Genomic DNA, 20,655 nt, shown 5'->3' on the forward strand with positions numbered 1-20,655 from the left:
AAACTTGCACTTCTTAAACATACCTAGAAATTTTTAATTTTGGGTAAGTTCTTTTTTCAGCTCTATGCCAGTTTTTCGTAATTTTGAAATTTTTACTTGCGCAGTAGAAAAAAAACCATGGCCATTTTTGTTTTTCTAGGCTCATGTCTTCTCATGAAGATAGCAAATGACAATCTATCTGCCGTTTTAATTTGGCAAACGATGTACCAAACACACTGTATACTTAAATCGATTATTTTTTAATCAATTACTATAGTTCAAATATTTTTATTTAATATTATCAATGAATCCACCGTAAAACTGTTAGGTTATACCTCAAATGCTAACAAAATTTGCCATATTTGTTTACATTATTTTTTATTTCTATCGAACTCAACTTTAGTTACGATGGGATTTCTTTTCTCACCTGTCCCCAGTGGTAATTGAGAAAAAAATCCCAGTAGTTACCACCAACTCACCTTTGTATTTGGATTCCGTAGTTAACAAGTTAGATAGAATGTGTTCTCTTCTTTTATGACAAGTGCAATATCAGAATATCACATATAAAATAAAAAAACCGGGCAAGTGCGAGTCGGACTCGCACACCAAGGGTTCCGTACCATAATGCAAAAAAAAAAAAACAAAAAAAGCAAAAAAAAACGGTCACCCATCCAAGTACTGACCACTCCCGACGTTGCTTAACTTTGGTCAAAAATCACGTTTGTTGTATCACTTTATTTTATTCTGTTTTTAGTATTTGTTGTTATAGCGGAAACAGAAATACATCATCTGTGAAAATTTCAACTGTCTAGTTATCACGGTTCGTGAGATACAGCCTGGTAACAGACAGACGGACGGACGGACGGACGGACGGACAGCGAAGTCTTAGTAATAGGGTCCCGTTTTACCCTTTGGGTACGGAACCCTAAAAAGACACGGTCTTTAGGAAATTGGACCTTATTGTCGATGGCGCTTACGCCATTATTAACGATGCTCCGATGTAAATACAATGCCGCGCGACGCTGTGCGGCGTAAGCGCCATCGACAATAAGGTCCCTTTTCATAGATAATGCCCCATATAATATATTTTTCTAATGTTATTTTTGTTAAGAAAATAAACTTGCCTTTTTTAAGTACATCTTATTACTTATAGTATATGAATTTATTTTTATAAGTTTTTGAAGTCTTAACTGATTTTAATTGTCAACTATTATCGTATATTAGCTAGAAGAGATCCTTATTAATAATAAGTATATATATATATATATATATATATATATATATATATATATATATATATTACCTATATTATGAAATCATGACAGGTATTTAATCTAAAAAGCAATATTAAATAGACAAAAGTTTTTCGAAATTCTATATTGAAAAAAATGTTTTAAAATTTTCGGTAAAAGGGTTTTATTTTTATGGATTTTAGAATTGTTATCTCTTTTTATGAAATTTTAGATAGGTAATTATGTATTTCTTATATTTTTGAATGTTCCATCTGCAATTAAATGAAAATGCTTCTAGTATTTTAAATATAATAAAGAAAGACATTGGCTAAGATTTTAACTCCTTGATCGTTGTAAGCGATGTCAGATTAACCTCGTAAGGGCCACTTGCACCATTCACTAACCCGGGGTTTAGCGGTTAAACCTGAAGTTACTACGGTTACCAATACAATTTGACACTGGGTTAACGGTTTAACCGCTTAACCCCGGGTTGGTGGGATGGTGCAAGTCGGTGTAAGTCTAAGAGTTGATTTAGACGGCGTGCGAACTCGCATGCGATTTTAGTTAAATTGCGTACTGTTGGTTACGTCCAATCCAACCGACCGATCAAAACCCGCAATGTAATGAAACCCGCATGCGTGTTCTCGCATCGTCTAAATGCGCCCTAAATGTACATTTAAATGTTCATATTCGTTGCAATCTAATTTGAACTTTTCATGGCGCAGATAATAGTTATTTGTTTTACAAGGGGGAAAAGTTGTTGTTTAACCGCTCGTGCTAATATTGATACTCGAGCAAGCGAAAGATTCCAAAATTGAACCACGAGCGTAGCGAGTGGTTCGAAAATGGAATCTTGAGCGTTGCGAGTGGTTCGAAAATGGAATCTTGAGCGTTGCGAGGGTTTCAAAGCACGAGGGTTAAACAAAATTTGCCCCCGAGTGAAACACAAAATTTTTCACCACACCAACCCAAAGCAAATATTAAATGTAAAATATCAAACAAATACAAACCAAATCAAATCCAAATGAATGTTATTAAATATTTATTATCCAAAGTCATAATTTAAAAGTCAATTCTACCGGCAAACATAAGACAACAACTCAAAATTTGCATTTTTTAACTTTGCCTCACATGTGGATAAAATACAACTTTGCTATCAGTTTTTGAAGTGCAAAGTAAGCCGTTCCGAGCTGGTGTGGTGAAAAGTAGCTTTTCTATTGTTTTCCATTGAGTTTTAAAACAAACGAAATTGGTTCCAATTCACTTATAGAACAAGGTTCAAATTAAAAATGGGAAAACTTTGTATCGTGGGTCTTGCGAGGTTAAAATAGTCTTTTTAACTGCCATTTTAGTTTTAAGAGTTGCAAATCGAAATAATTGTTGAACTATACAGGGTGGAATATCCAAATTAATTTGTGTGAAAATAATCTGAAGTTAATTTAACTTTTTTACGAACGTGTCTTGTTATTCCAGTCAGTCTCGGTACAAAAAGTACTGACGTTGACTGAAGTAGCCTGACGAATACGAACATTTTCGAGAAAATACGATGGAAACAATTATGCACTACATCTGTATGCAATAAAAATAAGACATTCTAGAGGTCTTGAGCCATTCCGCAACGGATCACCTGGTTAAAATTTAACTTACCTTTTTCTTTAGAAGTTCGAGCATAAAGTACCTACTTACAGTTATAGGTACCAAGATAATTCTGCAAAAATTTGACAGCATCATTTATGCGCCACATTTTTTTTATAGAAGTTTGACGTTTAAAATAACACTTGCACAGTGGGCTATCAAATCGCTGCAGATTAATCTTGTTCTAACTCTATATCCTCAAGATTGATCAATAATTGACCCATTTGGATTACCCACCCTGTATTCAAATATACCTCTATATGGTATCGATTTGGAAATAAGTTGTATTGACGTAATTCCTAGTAGGGTAATTCGCCAATAACTGGCCACCTGTTAGTAACTGGCCACACTAAACTAAAAATGAACAGAATAAACATATTTTTTTTGTATAAGGTTTCAATAAACTGGTCAGACTTCAATAACTAGTCATCTTATACTAAAATGAATTCTGTTTATAGGTGAATCTATTTCATTTTTAGTTTAGGGTGGCTAGATATTAACAGGTGGTCAGTTATTGGCGAATTAGCCTAATTTCGTTTAAATAACTTAATAGTTTTGCTCATATCAAGTGGAGATTTCCATATTAATAAAAATGTAGGTCAAAGAGCAATGAACTTGAATGATTAAGTAATTAACTAATTAGTTAATTGATTTGTTAATTAAAGTGCCATATGATCCAGTGGTTTTAATAAAATATGTTTTTAATTTTATTATAACTTGTTTTATTGTCGCCCATGGAAAAAGCCTAGAGATATGGGCATTTTCACTTAAAAATGGTACCATTTACTTTTTTTCGAAAATCCATCAACTTTTGGGTTATTTCTACTCAGAATCACGACGACTATCGATTTAAAAAGAAAAAAGTTTTAATTTTGTAACGCACATACATGTTGTATGGACCGTTACAACACTGACACCCTGTATGAAAAAATGAGGACACTTTTCTTTGTCTCATTCAATAGTACTCGTGATTCTGAGTCTAAACATTCGACATTTAGATTTTATTCTAGAAATTTTAGACTAGTATTTTTTTTATACGAAATTCTTAGTGTTAAATTTGATCTGTATAATAATCCAATGTTATTATGGAATAATATTAACATCAATAAATTGCTCTAATAATTAGATTAAGACTAATAATTAGATTAAGATTAATTACGATTCATAAGAGCTTGTTGCTAGGCCTACATGAATAAAGTATATTTTGAATTTGAATTTAAATAACCCAAAAGTTGATGGTTTTTCGAAAAAAAGCGAATGGTAAGTACCATTTTTTCTGAAAACCCCCATATAATGTTTGATACTAAATTATTAACATAAATAGTTTACGTAAATAACAAGATAGGTGTATCTAAAAAATCTATTGTCTGTATCTTTAGGTATTTAAATAAGCCAGTTGAGGGTAGATGAAAACATTACATGATCAAACAGTGTTAAAGTCAGGTCGTTCAGTGACAGGTCCGGGTAGTTTTGTATTTGGTCGGTTAACCAATAAATGTTATAACTACCCGAAAATGTACAAATTATTTGTTTACTTTTATTTAAGTACCTAAAGGTACAAGAGTTTTAGGTTGGAAGGGTAGCTATCGTAAAAAATTGCGCCTTCACCAATTCTTCAAATTATGTTTCTTGAGATAGTCGAGTTAGGTACATTTTTGTAGTAAAAATTAAGGATTTATATAACTTTTTATTAGTTTATTGTCTTATTTTAAATTCACATAATACTTTTTGGGAGTACGTACAAAAAATTAAATTAAATTTTAATTCACATACATATAGTTACAAATAGTCAAAATTTTAAATAAAATTATATACCTAAAGCTTAGAAAATTAAACTTATATGGCTACAATCAAAAATTTATATTGTAGAAGAGAAAACATGTTGTACAGCGACATCTACTTCAGCTGACAAATTCTAGTCAGTTTTCTTATACTATTATAACCTTTTTCTTACCTAATTAAGCTAAATCGTACGAGTACTTTTCTAATTTGATTCGCTTTCACTAGGTTCTAACTTTGAATCGTCTTCACGTTTTGATTCTTCTATGTCACTCGTGGATTCTTCTTTTTTGGGTTCTTTTGCATCTTTATTTGACTCTTCGTTAGCTTCCCCTTCATTTGAGTCGTTTTTATTTAATTCTTCGTTATCACCCTCACTTTCTTTGATAACTTCTTCATTATTAAGTTCTTCAGGTTCACTGTTATTTGATTCGTTTATGTTATCTTCGTTCGGTTCTTCCTTGCTAACCTCACCTTGGTTTGTTTCTTCATTATCACCTTCTTCCTTATTAATTTCACTTGTGTTAGATTCAGTATTTCCTAAATTAGATTCTGATGGGTCAACAACTTCAGTGGACTTCTCCTTATTTTCGTTTTCTTTTATCCTATCGTCAATTACTAAGTCAACTTCAGATTCACCATCTGGTTTCAAATTGTCTATAACCTCATCAGCTTTGTCAGCGGTAAATATAAACACATTTGTTACTTTCTCGTTTCCTACCGAATTGCCATAGATTGTAGATGCTTCTATCTTATTTTCATTTTTATTTTTCTTATCGTTATCGCCTTTATTGTTTTGATGTTTCTTTAGATCTTTGTCTAAATTATCGGTGTTTGTTATTTCTATTTCTTTACCGTCTACAATGATCTTCCCATCTTTGATTATAACACCATCATTATAATTATCTTCAGGCTTGTCTTCCAGGAGACACATTTGTTCACCAGATTTCTCGCGGTTGCATATTTCTTGGATTGCTATTTTCCTTATATGCTGTGAAATAATAAGAAACTTAGTAGTCATCCTGCAGAAGTGAACCTACACTCGTAGGTATCAGAATCATTAAAAAAGTAGTTATTAAAATATTCAGTGCTTTTTAATAAGTCAACGGTGGCAGCGTGGTTGCATTTTTATCGACTGTCACTATGCCTGTCACTTTCGCACTTACATATTTGTTAGAACGTGACAGGCGATAAAAATGAGACTATGATACCGCTAAACGTACCTTTTCTAATAGTTCCATGTATGTCGCGGTCCATTCTCCTAACCACTTCCAGAATTGTTCCTGTAATTAAATCAATATATTTTGGTGGTAACGCGGCAAGTATAATGGGCACCTTTGCACCCGGTACAGCCCGCGGAGGCCTTTTAGATTAAAATATTTTAATATTTAGATATATTTAAGTTACTTTTGTATGATTATTTATGTACCCTGTATATTCTTAATAAAATTGGTTTTCATATATTTTTTAATAAATGTTAGCCTTTATTGCCTATAGCTATAGCTATTAGCCTTGTTATATTTTCTACCATACACTGGTATATCAGAAGAAACAATGTTATAGGATTTTTAAGGTTTATAATCCTTATGATTTTAAGATACTTACGCTCTTAAGCAGTTCGCTCATGATATCCGGTTCATCATTATCTTCATTCGATTCTTCAGCTGGTTCTTCGCCGGTTTGTTCCGTGTCTTCGTTTCCTGGCTCTGGTACTAATTCAGGATTTTCTGGTTCTTCATTACCTGGTTCAGGTACAGGTTCAGGACTTTCTGTTTCAGGTACAGATTCGGGATTTTCTGGTTCAGGTAGAGGTTCGGGATTTTCTGGTTCATTTCCTGGTTCAGGTACAAGTTCAGGATTTTCTGGTTCGTTTTCTATTTCAGGTACAGATTCGGGATTTTCTGGTTCAGGTAGAGGTTCGGGATTTTCTGGTTCGTTTCCTGGTTCAGGTACAGATTCAGTATTTTCTGGTTCAGGTACAAGTTCAGGATTTTCTGGCTCGTTTCCTGGTTCAGGTACAGATTCGGGATTTTCTGGTTCAGGTAGAGGTCCAGGATTTTCTGGTTCGTTTCCTGGTTCAGGTACAGGTTCAGGTACAAGTTCAGGATTTTCTGGCTCGTTTCCTGTTTCAGGTACAGATTCGGGATTTTCTGGTTCAGGTAGAGGTCCGGGATTTTCTGGTTCAGGTATAGGTTCAGGATTTTCTGGTTCAGGTACAAGTTCGGGATTTTCTGGTTCAGCTACCGGTGCAGGATTTTCTGGTTGTTCTTTTCCTGGTTCCGGAACTTCTGGATTTTCAGGTTCAAGTTCTACTGTTCCTGTAGGTTCAGCAGGTTCTTCAATTGGTTTACTATCATTTTCTGGAGCTGGCGGTTCATGGTTTTCCTCGCTGGGGTTAGCAATAGGTTCTTCTGGTTTTTTCTCTGGTTCTGCGGGCTCTTCAACGGGCTTATCTTCTTCGCTCTCGTGTGTCTCTGATTCTTGACTAGGCTCTTCTTTTTCTGGTTCGGTTGGTTCTGGTTGTTCGGATACTGGTGCTGGAGGTTGTTCTTTATGTTCCTAGAAAGTTAATGTAGTCAAATTAATTAATATGTTTGTAATTGGCCATTCTTAACAATAAGGCTTCTTTCTTTCTGATTTGTTAGGAGTGGTCAATTACTATCTAATGGCTAATAATTATAGCAGTCGCCCTATTGTTGTCACAGAGTTAGAGGTGTTTTCTATGTATTTGTATATTATATATATATATATATATATTTTTTTTATTATGAATGGGCTTACTCATGGCCACAGACTAGCCGAGGCGTAGACGTGGCCTACGATGGAGCGAGCTCGCCCAGAAGGTGCCTGTTCACTCTTGATTTGAAGGTTGCCGGGTTATAAGAACACGGAAATATAGACGCCGGCAGGGAATTCCATTCCTTGGCAGTGCGCATAAGGAAAGTAGAAGCAAAGCGTTTCGTGCGAATTGGTGGAATATCTACCATGTAAGGATGGAAACCGGCCGTGCGTCTAAAAGTCCGATGGTAGAATGGGGACGGTGGTATAAGCTCGTGTAGCTCTTGGGCACACTCCCCGAAGTGCAGCCTGTAGAATACCGACAGGCTGGCGACTTTCCGCCGATGGGCCAAAGACTGAAGCTTAGCCGTTAGCTTCTTGTCGCCAATCAATATTTGTCTGAGTACCCACAACATGAGCTTTCTTGAGCTTACGGTGGGGCTGTGTAAGAATGTCCTGTAATATTAGTTATTAAATTAATTTTATTTACCTCTTCAGATCGGCTAGAGGATCCAACATCGTAGGAAACGGGTGGGTTTACCATGTCCTGTAGCAGAAGAATTTTTACATCATATTTTTGATGCCACTTTGACGGCAAACAAGCATACAACCTCCCTGATGAAAAGCTATCATAGCAGCCTATGAACGCCTGCCATCAAGAGGTACAGGCGTATTGGCGGTCTCCGCTCATTGTAACCATTTAGGTTCCAAACACTATAACTATAAAATTCCCTACAAATGTAGTGCATAATTGTTTTCCATCGTATTTTCTCGGAAACGTTCGTATTTGTCATGCTACTTCAGTCAACCTCAGTACTTTTTGAACCGAGACTGCCTGAAATAGCCAGACACGTTCGTACGTTACCGTGAAAATACGATGGAAAATAATTATGCACCACTTCTGTGGGCTCATCCATTAATTACGTCACACGAATTTCTAGGTTTTTTGACACCTCCCCCCCTCCTTGTCACACTTGGTCACATTTGGCAAACCCCTCCCCCCCTAGTGTGACGTCACATTTTTTCTACGAAATCGCCAAATCGAATTAAGTACCTAAGTATTATTTATATTTTATCAAAATATTTTTGACGATATAAATATTAGTAATTTTATAACCCAAAACTGCTTAGGAAAGAAAATTAAAGGAATAAAAACGATTATCGTTTTAAAAACTTGTTATTTAAATGTACAGCGAATAAAATAATTTAAATAAATTTTCGGTTACTGATGAAGTTAAAGTGACGTCACAAAGTTTGTGTCTCCCCCCCTCCCCCATGTCACAGTATGTCACATTTTCTTGACCCCTCCCTCCCCCTAAACATGTGATGTAATTAATGGATGACCCCGCCTGTACAGAAGGAAAAGTAGGTAACCTAAAATTCTACCTTGTGGCACTCCATTTGTACTTACATTCCAAACATGTCCGCCATCCGAAGTCAGATTCATGCCATACGTCTTAGGAATGTCTTCCACTGGTGGCATGGTGGCGAATATGCCCTCCATCTGGTCTTGCATCACTTGCTTGTCTTCCGGTTTCGGTTGAGGATTGATGTATGGGTTGTCGGTCTGTTCGTAGGACGCCTGAGGATTAGAGGCGAAGAAAACCGTTGATGGGTCCAACAGAAAATTGTGTTACGTCTCTCCTGTAGACATACACAAGAGTTAAGGTCTATAAAGGTTAATTTTCTTATTTAACCCTTATCCACGTGAAAAGGTCCTCCTTTTATTTGGAGAACTATGATAAAATCATTACTTACATGCCCACGAGCTGTTAACTATTTCCCACAGGAGAGAAAAATGTACAGTTCGCGCGAACACACTAGTTTTCTCTCCTGTGGGCAATAGTTAACAGCTTGTGGGCATGTAAGGAATGATTTTATCATAGTTCTCTAAATAAGAGGAGGACCTTTTCACGTGGATAAGGGTTAAATAAGAAAATTAACCTTTATAGCCCTTAACTCTTGTGTATGTCTACAGGAGAGACGTAACACAGTTTTCTGTTTGACCCTGATATCTAATAGTTTGACCCTATCCGTCATTTTGGTATGTCTGTTTGTTAACACATTCATTGCCACTAAGTTTACGGGTTACGCTCGTAGCGCGTAGCCACGTCTTTGCCGTATGAAGCGCGAAGTCGCTACGAACAGTACCCGACAGTTTTTTGGCGCTAAATGTGTTAAGGTACCAGGTCAGTGGCTAACGATGGGCCAAGCCAAGCCACTGCACTGGCGATTGGCTGCTCAGCACAGGCCACGCTACGCCACGATTCTTTTGAAGTGTCAAAACGGACTTGCCGATTCCGCACCACGATAGCCAATTGATGGTCAGTCGTCCACCATTGTACCCAATGGCGATGGCTTGCCATGGACTATCCTTGACCACTATGTACTGGGGCACACTGGGGTATTCATAATCATAATGGCTCCTCTACACGATGGCACAGCGCCAACTCCAAGGGACGCAGCCATGCGGTAGAATGAGACAGCAATATCACTTGCTCCCTCTAACGCATAAATGCGTCCCTTGGAGTGGCCGGCGCTGGGCCATCGTGTAGAGGAGCCATAAGCATTTATTCATTTTAATTTATGACTTTAGGAAGATACAAAATTTAGCAGAGTTAAGAGGTTGCTAAATTTAGAAGTTTTAAATGTAGATTACCGGTTTTTCGGTTTTGAAGCACTGGTGGCCTAGCGGTGAGAGCGTGCGACTTGCAATCTGGAGGTCGCGGGTTCAAACCCCGGCTCGTACCAATGACTTTTTCGGAACTTATGTACGAAATATCATTTGATATTTACCAGTCGCTTTTCCGTTAAAACATCGTGAGGAAACCGGACTAATCCCAATAAGGCCTAGTTTACACTCTGGGTTGGAAGGTCAGATGGCAGTCGCTTTCGTAAAGTAGTGCCTACGTTAAATCATGGGAATAGTTGTCAAGCGGACCCCAGGCTCTCATGAGCCTTGGCGAAATGCCGGGACAAAGATATATGGATTGAGTAAGATGGGTAAAATCTAAGACAATTTTGTGCTTCGAATTTGACAGATAAACGAGATGGCGCTGTACAGCTCCATACATTTTGCGGTAACTCTGATTGTCAAAAGTTGAAGTTTGACAATTAAGTGACCGCAAAATAGATGGCGGAGTACAGCGCCATCTGTTTTGGTTGTCAAACTAAGGGGCACGTTTTTATCTTAGACTTTACCTCTCTATTACAATATATTCTCTTTGGCTGGGATAACGCGAGGAAGAATTACCGGTTTTTCGGAAGATGAAATAGCGTCTCTTATGTAGTCTGGTAGACCGTCGTAGTTTAGCGGTGGGAGTGTAGGGGCCACTGGTATTGCCTGAAACACTCAGATTATTATACATACTTATTAGGGTTCCGTACCCAAAGGGTAAAACGGGACCCTATTACTAAGACTTCGCTGTCCGTCCGTCCGTCTGTCACCAGGCTGTATCTCACGAACCGTGATAGCTAGACAGTTGAAATTTTCACAGATGATGTATTTCTGTTGCCGCTATAACAACAAATACTAAAAACAGAATAAAATAAAGATTTAAGTGGGGCTCCCATACAGCACGTGATTTTTGACCAAAGTTCAGCAACGTCGGGCGTGGTCAGTATTTGGATGGGTGACCGTTTTCTTTTTGCATCTTTTTCCGATTTTTTTTTGCTTTATGGTACTGAACCCTTCGTGCGCGAGTCCAACTCGCACTTGCCCGGTTTTTTTTTGACAATTTGCCACAGAAAAAGAAAGTCCAATTTCACATCGGTGACAGGTGCGAGAATTGTAAAACTTCACTGTTGCTGACGTCACAGGCATCCATGGGCTTCGTTTACCACTTACCATCGGGCGGGCCGTATTCCTGTTTGCCACCATCATTATTATTAAAAAAAAACTTTATTATATTGGAAAAAAAACAGATATTTCTCTTGCGAAGTTTCTGACAATTGTCGCACCTGTCACCGTGGTGAAACTGGGGCCTAAAAATTTTCAAAAGTTTTGGTGGTTTGTTATATTTATATATTTGCGTATTTATTTTTGCGGTGGGAAGGTGGGAACATTAATTGCATGTAAAAATACGCAAGTAAGTATAACGGATTTTTATAATATTTTGGTTTTTATTTCTTACAAAATTCCAGTTGTACTTACTTATGCCGGCTACATACGTAACGATAAATCGTTGCGATAAAACTGTGCAGTCCGACTGTGCAGATAAATCGAACCGTGTGTATGACAAATCGTTACGATAATCGTATCGATTTGTCGTTACGTATGTAGCCGGCATTACAGGAAAATTTTTGAATGCTCCAAATGATTTATAACTCTCTATATGGGTACCTATCTAATTAAAGTTTCAAGGATTCGGACTCCAATATTTAGGATTTAAGATGTAATTATAGCCTACCTTAATTTGGTATCCTTCCGAGCTTTCTTCAGTCGAACCCTTCTTAGTTTCACCTGGTTGACCGTAACCGTAACCAGGATTTTCACTTGACTCTCCACCAGGATTTCCACTTATTGGATACTCAATCCCTTCAGGTTGTGGAACACTTGTTCCAGCAGTTCCTGGCTGCAGCGGAAGTTCTGGATTTTCGTACTCAGGTCTATTAGTAAAACCTTCATTTTCTGGTTTGAGGTTTGAATTTTCGTCACCGATAATTGGTTCAACGGGGTATTTTGCTACACTGTCACTTGGTTCTGGGTTTTCATTTATTGGTGCTGGATTATCATTAAGTATTTCTGGATTATCATTAATCGGTCCTGGATTGTCATTAATTGCTTCTGGATTATCATTAATCTGTCCTAGATTTTCATTAATGACTCCTGGATTATTATTAATTGGTTCTAGACTTTCATTACTAGGTTCAGGATTTGTCTCTGGTATAGTTTCTAACGGCTGTGCGATAGGTCTGTTAGTCACAATGTATATATCTTCAGAGCTTTCCGATTCGTTGGGCATAGCGGGGGGAATGTAAGCGTTTTCACTGGATGGTGGCGTGTTTTCTTGACTTTGTGGACCAGATGATCCCTATAAACATGTTCAGTTCAGTACTTAGTTTGCAGAAAAATAAAAATATTTCGGCAATTCTCAGAACCATTAAATTGTGTTAAAATATTTTTTCAGTAATATAAATATCCATAGAGTTTAAACGTGACCATATTTTTAAGACTTCACTGTCCGTCTGTCTGTCACCAGGCTGTAACTCATGAACCGTGATAGACAGTTGTAATTTTCACAGATGATGTATTTCTATTGCCGCTATAACAACAAATACTAAAAAGTACGGAACCCTGGGTGGGCGAGTCCGACTCGCACTGGTCCGGTTTTATTAAGTAGCTACTTAATTATTTGACGTACCTCATTAGGGTTGTGTTAAGTAGGTACATACTTAATTATTTGCGTACCTCATTAGGGTTTTGTTAAGTAGGTATTAATTATTTGTCGTACCTCATTAGGGTCTCCGTTCGACGATCCGAGCTCGTAGTATGTTGGAGGATTGTTCAAATTCTGCAAATATCATTTTAATATCGTATTACTGTCATATTATAATGTCTGAATCTGTTCCTGAATGTGTAGAAAGGTAGAGAGGGGTAGTAGAGAGTACTAGAGTAAACCAAGAAAGGTCTGCAGCGATTTTGATAGCCCATGCAGTGCAAGTATTATTTATACGTCATAATTTCATAGAAGTTTGACGTTTAAAATAACACTGGCACTGCGTGGGCTATCAAAATCGCTGCAGACCTTTCTTTTTTTTTTTTTTTTTATTATGAATGGGCTTACTCATGGCCACAGACTAGCCGAGGCGTAGACGTGGCCTACGATGGAGCGAGCTCGCCCAGAAGGTGCCTGTTCACTCTTGATTTGAAGGTTGCCGGGTTATAAGAACACGGAAATATAGACGCCGGCAAGGAATTCCATTCCTTGGCAGTGCGCATAAGGAAAGTAGAAGCAAAGCGCTTCGTGCGAATTGGTGAAATATCTACCAAGTGAGGATGGAAACCGGCCGTGCGTCTAAAAGTCCGATGGTAGAATGGGGACGGTGGAATAAGCTCGTGTAGCTCTTGGGCACACTCCCCGAAGTGCAACCTGTAGAATACCGACAGGCTGGCGACTTTCCGCCGATGGGCCAAAGACTGAAGCTTAGCCGTTAGCTTCTTGTCGCCAATCATCCTCCTGGCTCTGCGCTCCACTGAGTCCAAAGCGGCGAGTTGGTATTTAGCTGAGCCATCCCACAGGTGGCTGCAATACTCCATACACGACCGGACTTGAGCTTTGTAAAGTGTTAGAAGCTGTCCAGGTGTGAAGTATCGCTTCACCTTATTTAGGACGCCCAGCTTTCTGGCCGCAGTTTGTGCTTTAGACTCAATGAAGCTGCCGAAGCTGAGGACTGAACTCAGCTCCATGCCGAGGAGTTCCAGGCTGTCGGCAATAGGTACAGATGCACCCCGGAAAGAAGGAGTCAGAGGTCGAATGGACTCCGTTTTGCGGAAAATAGACACGTCTGCGTTTTGGAGGCATTGAACGTGACCAGATTGTCATCACCCCACTGGGAAACGAGACTAAGGGTCAAGTTCATTCGCTCAACCATGGCCTCTCTCTGTGAACGTATATCCTCCCTGCTGTCCCCTGCACCAGCCAAATATCTCTCAACAACCGTACTGTCATCTGCATAACCTACAATGCTGGGTTGCAGCATGTCGTTAATGTGGAGCAGGAAAAGGGTTGCGGAGAGAACAGACCCCTGAGGAACACCGGCGTCAATGGCCATGAGGTCTGAAGAGCAGCCATCAATAACTACTCTGATCGACCGTTCACTCAAGAAATCAGATAGCCAGCTACAAAAGTCAGCAGGGATGCCGTATGCAGGAAGCTTGCTAAGGAGACTTGCGTGCCAAACCCTGTCAAAGGCCTTCGAGATGTCCAGTGAAACAGCAAGCGCTTCACCGTTCCTCTCGATGGCCTCGCCGCAGCAGTGCGTGACATACGCTAAAAGATCCCCAGTAGACCGACCTCGGCGAGAGCCATATTGACGGTCACTGAGCAGATCATTTGCTTCGAGGTATGCCAGCAGCTTGCCGTTAAGTACCCTTTCCATGACTTTACAGAGCATGGAGGTAATGGCGATTGGTCTGTAATTGCAGGGATCAGCACGACTACCCTTCTTGGGTACTGGCTGCACGTTTGCAAGCCTCCAGGATTTCGGCACCGTTCTTGTTTGGAGAGAGAGGCGGTACAGGCGTGTCAGTACAGAAGACAACTCAGGCGCACACTGCTTTAGTACACGTGCAGGTATACCGTCTGGTCCACTGGCCTTATTCACGTCAAGATTCTGCAGAGCTCGGCGTACCTCTTTTTGATGAATAGCAATTCTCTGCATAGAGGAACTGCATTGAGGTAGCGTAGGTGGAAGTTTTGAGCCTGCGTCTAGACGTGAATTGCTCGCAAACAGAGAAGCAAACAAGTTTGCTTTCTCTGTCGCGGAGTGGGCCAGTGTCCCATCAGGTTTCTGCAGAGGTGGCAATGTGGGTCGGCAGAAGTTGGATTCGACCGCTTTCGACAGGGACCAGAACCGCTTGCTACCAGGAGGGTAGGAGGCGAGTTTGGCCCCTATTCGACTGACGTGGTCGAATCGAGCCTTTCGAAGCACCCGTTTGCAGGACTTGGCAGCTGAGTTAAAGGCTTTTTTCCTCGCGCGAACCCTCTGTGCTCCAGCTTTGGTATCGCGGGCTAATACCCAAGCCTGGTATGCAGACTGCTTAAGGGCCTCGGCTCGAGCACAGTCCGAATTGTACCATGCTCGGGTCTTGTGATCGAGCGATAGGTCGGAGAACGGAATGAAATATTCCATTCCCTGCCGAATCACATCCGCAACAGCCTCAGCAGAACACGAGGGGTCACCCGAAGAAAAACAGACCTGCCGCCAGGGGAAAGACGCAAAGAAATGCCGCATCTCATCCCAGTCCGCTGACTCGTATCGCCATACTCTCCTCGTGCCCCTAGGGCAGAGATCAGGAGGAGAGTGGATCGACACGGATTTCACTAGACAGTGATCGGACGATCCTAGCGGAGCTGAGACCGAAACCGAGTGCCTGTCTGGATCAGTTGTCAGCAGAAGGTCAAGGCAATTGGGTGTATGGTCAGTAACATCCGGTATCCGCGTCGCAACATTTACCAGCTGGGTAATTCTTGGTCTAACTCTATCTCCAGGAACCGAAAGTCCACTGAGAGTTGGTTAGAAGTTATATTATATTTATAGTAACAGTCAGAGCTCCGTAAGCGCGATGTGGAACTTGCTAACGCCATCTGTTACAATCTTGTGGCACGACGTTGTAGGTGACAAGAGGTGACGCCACGGATGTACAGTGGCATTCAAAAGTGCATACTTAGATAGATGTCGACCGTAATGGCTTAATATTACGTTTGAAACATTTACATGCACTTTTGAACGCCAGTGTACAATGTAGAATGTAATGTAACTATTATAAGTAATGATAATTATCGAAGAGGAAGTGATCGTACTTATGTGTAAGTATACGAAAACTATTTATTGGGGACAGTTGGGCTTAGTTAGTTAGTTAAGTTGCGTTTCTATCAGAGATTTGCGAAGAACCAATAAGATCAGGCCGCGTAGCCAACATGCCAATCGCTTACGCTCCGTAGCGATCGAAATTGTCACTGTCTCTCTAATATGGAAGAGTGATAGAGAGACACAAAGCGATTTGATGGCGAAACGATAGCGATTGTCACCTTCGCACAGACAGATTCGCTAATAGGGGATAGCATAGGACCAGTCAGATTTTTGGCGAGGCGTAAATGTATCGTTTATGCGGCCGAATGGCAGAATCTACTATACACAAGGAAAGTACCGACGAGAACGGTTAGATGGTAGCACTTGCTTTGGTGATGAACATGTGCACATATGTTTCCGATTCAGGCCACAAGATGGCAGACCCTCCAACGCGCACGGTCCTTATTAATAATAATAAAATCCATTCGCGCACTGAGAGAAAAATCATCACCAGGAATTAAAAAACAGTTCTGTACTGGGGGAAAAAATGAAGTTTTAGTAATAATTATGGACGTTTCACTATTTCTGTAAAGTTTATTTATTTCTACAAACAGCTCAGTAATCCCAAATATAATTTCAACAAACAGATAATAGAAATTGCAAGAACTAATAGAAATTGCAAAAGTCAATTTGTTCCTATTAGTTAACTCTCCTTGTCCCCGGATTAAGTTTATTTTTGTAATTCTAAGTGTATTTTTGTTGTACTTTTCTCTTAGTGCGGGCCGCAGATGGCCCGCGGGCCGTACTTTGCCCACCACTGCTAAACAAACACATCCCTCGCTTCGCATCCTCGCACATAAAGAAACGCAGCCTTAAGAAGTGGCTAAAGTTAGTCTTAGAAAAAAAAAGAGGGGGGTACGTACATTCCAAACGTAGCCTCCATCACCATTGAGGTTCATTCCATAAGTTTCCGGCTGCATGTAGGCCGCTTTGCTGTCGACATCTGATGTGGAGCTTGGTGCGTCGGAAACCGACTGAAATCAAAATAAGTACATTCATAGCTTGGTCTGCCCAAGCTAATTTGGCAGCTATTTTGTTAGCACAGATTGTGCAAGTGTACCATAGAAGTAGCATATCCTATAGAAGTGGTATACGCGTGCCTCCGTGAGGGACAAAACATACGCAAATGCGACACTGTGATTGGTCGAATTCATTTGTTGCCCACAATTATCCATACTAAAAAAAAGGTGGGAAACAAATAAAATGTGAGACTGTGACAAGGACAAACAATAATAGCGCTTTCGCTGCTACTCCTACTGAAAGATACATAAGACTATCCCGTTCTGTCAGTTATCCCCACCACTCATGCCCAATCCAGTTTAATACTAGATTTTATTTATTTATTTATTTAAACTTTATTGCACAGTAAAAATTGTACAAAAGGCGAACTTAATGCCAGAAGGCATTCTCTACCAGTTAACCTTTGGGCCAAACAGAGAACAAGTAGTAAATAGGTGCAAGAAAAATTAAAAGTACGAAAAATTCACTATTACTTAAGTATACATTTTTATGTTGAACAACATACAATTTCAAATATATATATTGCTATAATATACTTACTTATACATACATAATATACTAACATACATATGGGTACATATAATATTATATTATATTATATATATATATATATATATATATATACCTGCTTTCAGATTTTTATGAGACTTAGCTAAGAGACTTTTCTAAAAGATGTCTGCGCAACTTGATTTTAAACAAAGTTTTGGTCTGACTTTGCCTTATCTCGAGAGGGAGGGAATTCCAAAGACGAATCGCATGCATGGTGAAGGAGTTGGTCATGGATCCGGAGCGATACAATGGAACTGACAGAGTTAGTTTTCGGGAGGAACGTAGCTCACGGCCTGGCTGTGCGGTAACGAACTGGAATTTAGACCGCAGGTACTCCGGTATCGCTGGGTCGTTTAATATGTTGTAGAGCATACACAGCACCCTGAGGCACCTGCGTTCCCGTACACGAAGCCAATTAAGTTTCCGTCGAAAGGCAGAGACATGGTCGTACTTGCGGAGGCCGAAGATGAATCTAATACAGCTGTTTAAAAGTCTATCCAGTCTGTCTAAGAGTCCTTGTGAAAGGTTGGTAAGGCACACATCACTATAATCAATGACTGGAAGCACAAGATTATGAAGTAGATTCATGAAGTGTACCTATTTTAAACGTCATAATAGAATAGAAGTTTGACGTTTAAGATAACACTTGCACAGTCTGTGCTAACAAAATCGCTGCCAAATTAGCTTTGATCTGACTCTAGACAGTTTAGATGAATAGCGATATTTACCTCCATTTCGGCTTGTCTTTTTCTTCGACTTAAAGAAGGTTCAGGTACAGCCTGTGAAACAATAATAAAACATTACATGTATAATGTTAAAATTAATTACGCACGTAAATATATTCGTACCATGCTAATTATGTTTGTTTATTACCTTAAAAGTAAAAAAAAATAAAACTCCCAGTTACACATTTCTTTTCTTGAAGAACCCCTCATGCAGAGCCCCTCAAGAAAACCTCGACATCACCTCTTTTTTTTTTGACGGAGAGAGTATGGATTTACGCACAGTGGGACTTCGCCGCTCCTTTTTCCCCTCTTGGCGAGAGTGGGGGGGGGGGTACCCACTAAACCTACTTTGGCGTTTCACACGTCGTTCGCGCACTGGGATTTCACCAAACGCAAACATTCCACCACGGCGCCCACCGAAGATGAACACCCTGCTTACCGCGAGCGGGTCGGTGATAGAAAGCAGCTCTTGGTATCACGTGAAACAATTCATCAGAGCACATCCCATTGTATTTAACAAGCGGTACAACTAAATTGTCTATGTTACCGATTTCTTTGTTTTCTTAATGACTTTTTATCTTGTGTATTTGTTTTTTTTTTTAAGTAATGTGTATAGAAGACCAGCGCTGGCTTTATGCTGATAGTTGGGTCCATTTCGGGATGCACACTTAATGATGTCTTCTTTTCTTGTTTTTGTTGTCTGTACATGTCCGTACATGTTTGTGATATTCACGAATAAATTTTTATCTAATAAAAAGCTGACGCTAAGTTACCATTCGTTTTACTGCGTATCGTTGCCGCGCTTGGTCGAAAAGATAGCTTCTTGCCTTATAAGCCTGAAAAATAAACAGTTTCATGCTATAGACCGACCGCTTAAATGAGTCCTCGCCTGCGCGGTACGGGGGCGACAGGGAGGGACCCTATAGTCGTCCCACCCCGTCGCCCCGTGAGTTAAGCGGTCGGTCTATAGCCTCGTGCCTCCCAATGTACATTAGGGGCCAAATTCGACACGTACAACTGTCAGATTTCGCATCCACGTCAAATCAACAGTTGATTTTATCGCATACTGAGTGTTGATTCCATCAACGGTGGATAATATCATTTGGTCCAACCAAAACTCCACTCTAAACTAAGGGTGGTTCGGTTTGGTTTGCTTGTCACCCTAACTGTGGATTGTTAATGTCAAATTTTGACATTGTACGTATTCGAGAACTTATGATTTTTCCCACATCAACGGGAGATCAACACGATACGTCAAACGTCGCTTGTCGAATAGGGGTCTAGGATGGACACTCAGTGTCGATAGAATATCAACCTTAATCAAAAACGAAGTAGGTAGCATTTCATTTGTCTCGTTGAATTTTCGTGCAAATGAAATTGAACCCAATTGAAAATACAACAAAATTCTAACTTTCTTGGCTATAATTTTGTATAGGTGGCATGAGGTTAGAAGGTGCATGCAGGGTGTTCTATTATTGAGTGTACGAACTTAACAGACCAATTCGAACGTGCTACATCAAACGGTATTAGAATGATAATGAAAATAATTTCCAATTTGGAGAATCATATCAGGTAGGTAGCTAGCATCGCGCGTTCATTTCGCTATGTTCGTTTTTTTAGCATTAGAAATAAGGTAAACAATCTTGATGTGTCTTTTAATTGAAAAACACATTTTAAAAATAAGTTACGGCAAATATGTAACAATTATGAATATAATACGATCATTTATATTCTTCTGCTTTCGTAAGTAATTGTTTTTGATTTTTAAATAGCGTTTTTCAATTAAAAGACATGTCAAGATCGCTTTTTACCTTCTTGCAAGTTCTTTCTAATGCTAAAAAAACGAACTTTAAGACTTGTATGCACAACTAAGTAGGTATTGGTGCACCCGAAGCGCAAACTGGCCGCATGCAATCTATAGAATTTTACTTATTAGTTGCTCTTTTAAATGTAATTATTAATTTGCTTCGTTAAAATAAAAATTTGTCAGAAAAACTTACTTCCTTGACATCTTCATCCGTAAGAGGTTTTTGTGTCGTCGTTAATTCCTGTTCCTAAAATACAAAATATGTTTTATTATTTTCACCACACCAGCTCGGAAAGGCTTACTTTGCACTTCGAAAACGAATAGCAAAGTTGCATTTTATCCACATATGAGGCAAAGTAATCAAATGCAAATTTTGAGTTGTTTTCTTAGTAGAATTGACTTTTAAATGATGATTTTGGATGATAAATATTTAATAACATTCATTTGGATGATTTGGTTTGATTTTGTTTGATATTTTACATTTAATATTTGCTTCGGGTTGGTGTGGTGAAAAATTTTGTGTTTCACTCGGGGGCAAATTTTGTTTAACCCTCGTGCTTTGAAACCCTCGCAACGC

At 39.3% G+C, this 20,655-nt stretch overlaps 2 protein-coding genes and 2 long non-coding RNA genes across 4 annotated transcripts; 1 reads left to right on the top strand and 3 right to left on the bottom strand.

Annotated features, from left to right (window-relative positions):
* Window positions 1–1,265: 1,265 nt before the first annotated feature.
* Window positions 1,266–3,556, top strand: LOC134677939 (uncharacterized). The gene is made up of 2 exons (XR_010100129.1): window positions 1,266–3,130; window positions 3,358–3,556. It is a non-coding gene; the product is annotated as an uncharacterized LOC134677939 (long non-coding RNA).
* A 1,112-nt stretch (window positions 3,557–4,668) lies between these two features.
* Window positions 4,669–7,947, bottom strand: LOC134677821 (sporozoite surface protein 2-like). The gene is made up of 4 exons (XM_063536247.1): window positions 7,894–7,947; window positions 6,231–7,184; window positions 5,849–5,908; window positions 4,669–5,616 (listed from the first exon to the last, which is right to left on the bottom strand). The coding sequence occupies exons 1-4, from the start codon at window positions 7,945–7,947 to the stop codon at window positions 4,831–4,833; spliced, it is 1,854 nt and encodes a 617-aa protein (XP_063392317.1). The 3' UTR covers window positions 4,669–4,830.
* Window positions 7,948–11,761: 3,814 nt separating this feature from the next.
* Window positions 11,762–12,910, bottom strand: LOC134677822 (uncharacterized). The gene is made up of 2 exons (XM_063536249.1): window positions 12,857–12,910; window positions 11,762–12,436 (listed from the first exon to the last, which is right to left on the bottom strand). Exon 2 carries the CDS (start codon window positions 12,365–12,367, stop codon window positions 11,762–11,764), a length of 606 nt encoding a protein of 201 aa, XP_063392319.1. The 5' UTR covers window positions 12,368–12,436; window positions 12,857–12,910.
* Window positions 12,911–16,842: 3,932 nt separating this feature from the next.
* On the bottom strand, window positions 16,843–20,327 carry LOC134678017 (uncharacterized). The gene is made up of 4 exons (XR_010100151.1): window positions 20,272–20,327; window positions 19,045–19,107; window positions 18,275–18,325; window positions 16,843–16,951 (listed from the first exon to the last, which is right to left on the bottom strand). It is a non-coding gene; the product is annotated as an uncharacterized LOC134678017 (long non-coding RNA).
* Window positions 20,328–20,655: the final 328 nt, after the last annotated feature.

Source organism: Cydia fagiglandana, chromosome 27 (genome assembly GCF_963556715.1).
Source record: "Cydia fagiglandana chromosome 27, ilCydFagi1.1, whole genome shotgun sequence".
NCBI lineage: Eukaryota > Metazoa > Arthropoda > Insecta > Lepidoptera > Tortricidae > Cydia > Cydia fagiglandana.

What these genes read in the sequence shown, in the direction of transcription:
- LOC134677822 (XM_063536249.1), bottom strand. Translation starts at nt 12,367, where the DNA reads ATGCCCAACGAATCGGAAAGCTCTGAAGATATATACATTGTGACTAAC.
- LOC134677821 (XM_063536247.1), bottom strand. Translation starts at nt 7,947, where the DNA reads ATGGTAAACCCACCCGTTTCCTACGATGTTGGATCCTCTAGCCGATCT. An exon ending in TGAGCGAACTGCTTAAGAGC is followed by an intron (nt 5,909 to 6,230) that starts GTAAGTATCTTA and finishes ATTTAATTACAG; the next exon opens with GAACAATTCTGGAAGTGGTT. An exon ending in ACATGGAACTATTAGAAAAG is followed by an intron (nt 5,617 to 5,848) that starts GTACGTTTAGCG and finishes ATTATTTCACAG; the next exon opens with CATATAAGGAAAATAGCAAT.